Genomic DNA, 3,180 nt, shown 5'->3' on the forward strand with positions numbered 1-3,180 from the left:
TTTGCTGGCTGTGGGGGCCAAGGCCAGCAGGGGAAGCTTCAAAAGGTCTTTCCAACTCTCTGCCGAAGCTGTCCCCAACTCACCTCCTGCAGCCCGCAGCTTCGTGCGGGGCACGGCCACAGCTCGTGCTTGTCCTGCCCTGCCTGCGGGGACAGCGACTGCAGGATGCGGCCCAGGAGACCAGCAGCCTTCCCGGGGAGAAGCTTCCTTCTAGGGTTTCTGTATATTAGAAAGAATCCTTCAAATTCTGCTAACTGTGGAGTCCAACCCTCCTCCTGGCTCCAAAGCCCCAGAGTAAGGCAGTTTTCTTTCTTATTTGTTTCTGGTTTGCTCCCAAAGTTGTGACCCTCCGTGCGTCCCCTACCTGGGAATGTACCTGACTGACCTGGCATTCATCGAGGAGGGGACCCCGAATTACACTGAGGATGGCCTGGTGAACTTCTCCAAAATGAGGATGGTGAGTCCCCCAGCCCCACTGAGGTGGGCGTGTGGGGGCCGGGTTGGAGCGATGTGGCTTGGTGCCGCAGTGCTGGCCAGGTCTGTGCCCACGCCACGCAGTCCCCACAGCCGGCCGTCATCCACTCAGCACCAGGCGGCCACACACATCCCCCTGCACGCACACATGCAGCCGGGGTTGTCCCTGGTGAGGGATGTGTCTGGAAGAAACAAAAAAGCCCTTTGCATCGTGCTGTGGTTGAAAGGTGTGGGTGAAGTGCGCTCCACTGGCTGCCCGTCGCCATCCCAGGTGCTGGGACGCAGTGCTGGTGGTGATGGCTGTGCTGTAAACAGCTTCTCTGTTTTATCTCCGGACAGATTTCGCACATCATAAGAGAGATCCGCCAGTTCCAGCAAACCTCCTACAAGATTGAGCACCAGCCGAAGGTACGGCCTTGTCCCAAGAGCCACACACTCCCTCTCCTCCTCGTCTCCCTCTCAAATCACAGCGACTAAGCCTCAATTTCTGGCAGCTCCTTTGGGGAAGATACGATGCTTCTGTAAGAAATTTAAGACAGAAAACGCTAGCAGAACCAGTACAGGTGTGGGGGCTTGTGTCAAGTGAGGCATAATGGAGGGGGAACAGGCACAAGAGACATGTAGTGATCTCCCTGCTCCTCTCGGCGTGTGTGTGCCCTGCCACGCAAACCATAAGGAGCTCATCACCCACGCAGTATTGCTGGCAGAGCAAAAGGATGTGGCTTCCCGCCATCCGAGCCTTGGCCAGAACAAGTCAGTGCTTTCCGGGCCTGTCCCTAGCTTTGCTGCCATTTCTTCCCAGCAAACAGGACTGCCCTTTCCCTCTGGTTCTTTCTGCAAGCTGCCGCGATCGTGGGCACAAGGTCAGCAGCCCAGCACGGTCTTGCCAAGTTGGGGCTGGAGCGTGGCTGTGGTTGGGCAGCATGGCAAGGGAGCAGCCTGAAAGGGCTCCCGGGGAGCGGGTGGGCCCTGGGGATGGAGCTGTCCTCCACTGTGAGCTGCTTTCGGGCAAGTGGTGCCTGAGGCAGAGACCTGTGCGCTGCAAGAGCGTGGGTCTTGAACTAAGCTGGAGCTCGTGTTTTACCTGGAGGTGGAACGAGAAGCTGTACCTTTCCCCATCCATGGGGCCCTTCCACGGGAATGAGTAACAAGTGTCAGTGGCTCCTGGGACCGCTGCCCTCGTGCCCTATGCTCCCTTGCCATTTGCTGCCCATCCACTGCAGCAGGAGCGTGGCTGGTGCCTCTGCGCCAGGAGCAGTGCCTGTGCCTTGCTGGAGGCTGTCGGCAGTGGTGCAGGGGACGGAGGGCAGCTGCAGGGGCCGCAGCAGGCTTCCCTGTGCCTCCCCCAGGATACTGCAGTGGAGGCATTGCTGTAGACAGCAGCTATGCCTGGATGTGACAGCCGTCGGGCAGGGCGGGCAGCGTGGCAGATGGCCAGAGTGCTCCTGGGGCTGCTCTGTGTGTTTATAAAATGCATGCACTGCTCCTTGCCTGCACAGCCGGGCCATGGCACAGAGGCTGCCCCTCCCTCAGTGCCCCCCTTTCCCTGCAGCAGGCTTTGCACAGAGCAGGGCCAGGCTCTGCGTCCCCCTGGGCCCCCCCCGTGGGTTGCTCCCGTGGGCCGCTCCCATTGGCCTGCGGCTCCCATGGGCCTGCGCACAGCTGAGTTATCCCAGCACTGGCAGGGCCCACCCTGGAGATGCTGAGAAATAGCAGCATCCCCCTCCCCAGGCTGGGGGTGCAGGCTGGGAGCAGAACATGTCCCACTGCCCCCCGCGGCCTGGTGCTGGGTGGCCTCCGCCTCGTGGTGGCCCCCACACATGTGATGAGATGAAAGGTCTCAGCCGCCCTGGCACTTCCTCTGCCACAGCACTGCAGAGCCACCCAGGAACTGGGCTGGTTGCTGTAGGGGTTTCCGCTGTCGCTGGCATTGCTGTTCTCCAGAAACAGCAAACCCTCCTGAAACAGTGCTGCTGCCCTGCAGGCATCTGCCGAACCTGCCCAGTGCCCTGGCTGCTGCGTTGTTGGCAATCGGGCTGGGCCAAACCGCCCTCCAATCTGATGACACCAGTTTTCGTGTGCGGTGGCAGGAGTAGCCCGAGTCCCTCTGGACTGCAACTCCTGGCCGGGCTGGCAGAGGTGGAGGGGCCACAGGCTCTGATTTTAGCCTCTGCAGCGCTGGGCAGCCCCAGCCCTACCCTCCGCACTGCCGGTACCTGCCTGGGGCTGGGCTCATGCTGCAGCCTTTTCCCAACTGGGCACCCCAGGTAACCCCTGCCTCCTCCCGGCCTCTCTTGCTGAGGAACAAGATCAGCGTCTGCGAAAGCTCTGGGAAACCCAGCTGAAAACAGCCAACGCCAAGTGCAGCGGGGAAGGGTAGTGCAGGTGGTGCCGTGCATGGCTGCACATCGCCCTGTCTCCCTGCAGAGGTGGGATACAGCCGCACAGAAGCTCCCGGAGGGTCTTGTGGGTGATGGGATGAAGCCCCCTCTGCACTGCTGGCACTTCCCGGGCAGAGGCCCTGCTGCCGGCTGCTCCTCACACCGGCCGGCTCCGAACCCCAGACGCGGCACCTTGCCCTGGCACGGCTGTGCCCCTCTTCGGGATCAGCTGCACACACCGCACGGCTAATGAGGCCAAAAAGTAATTTGGGAAAAATCTTCCAGGAATTGCAAGCAGATTTTCTGCTAGCACCAGAGCAGATGT

The 3,180-nt window shown here is 60.9% G+C and overlaps 1 protein-coding gene across 1 annotated transcript in view; it reads left to right on the forward strand.

Moving 5' to 3' along the window:
- Nucleotides 1–3,180, forward strand: part of RASGRF1 (Ras protein-specific guanine nucleotide-releasing factor 1) — a 45,606-nt gene that overhangs the window by 41,027 nt on the left and 1,399 nt on the right. Inside the window, exons 25-26 of the mRNA XM_009321423.1 lie at nt 340–457; nt 814–882. Coding sequence (XP_009319698.1) covers nt 340–457; nt 814–882 — 187 coding nt within the window. The remainder of the gene's footprint in view (nt 1–339; nt 458–813; nt 883–3,180) is intronic.

This window comes from Pygoscelis adeliae, unplaced genomic scaffold (genome assembly GCF_000699105.1).
Source record: "Pygoscelis adeliae isolate BGI_AS28 unplaced genomic scaffold, ASM69910v1 Scaffold13, whole genome shotgun sequence".
In the NCBI taxonomy this organism is placed as follows: Eukaryota; Metazoa; Chordata; class Aves; order Sphenisciformes; family Spheniscidae; genus Pygoscelis; species Pygoscelis adeliae.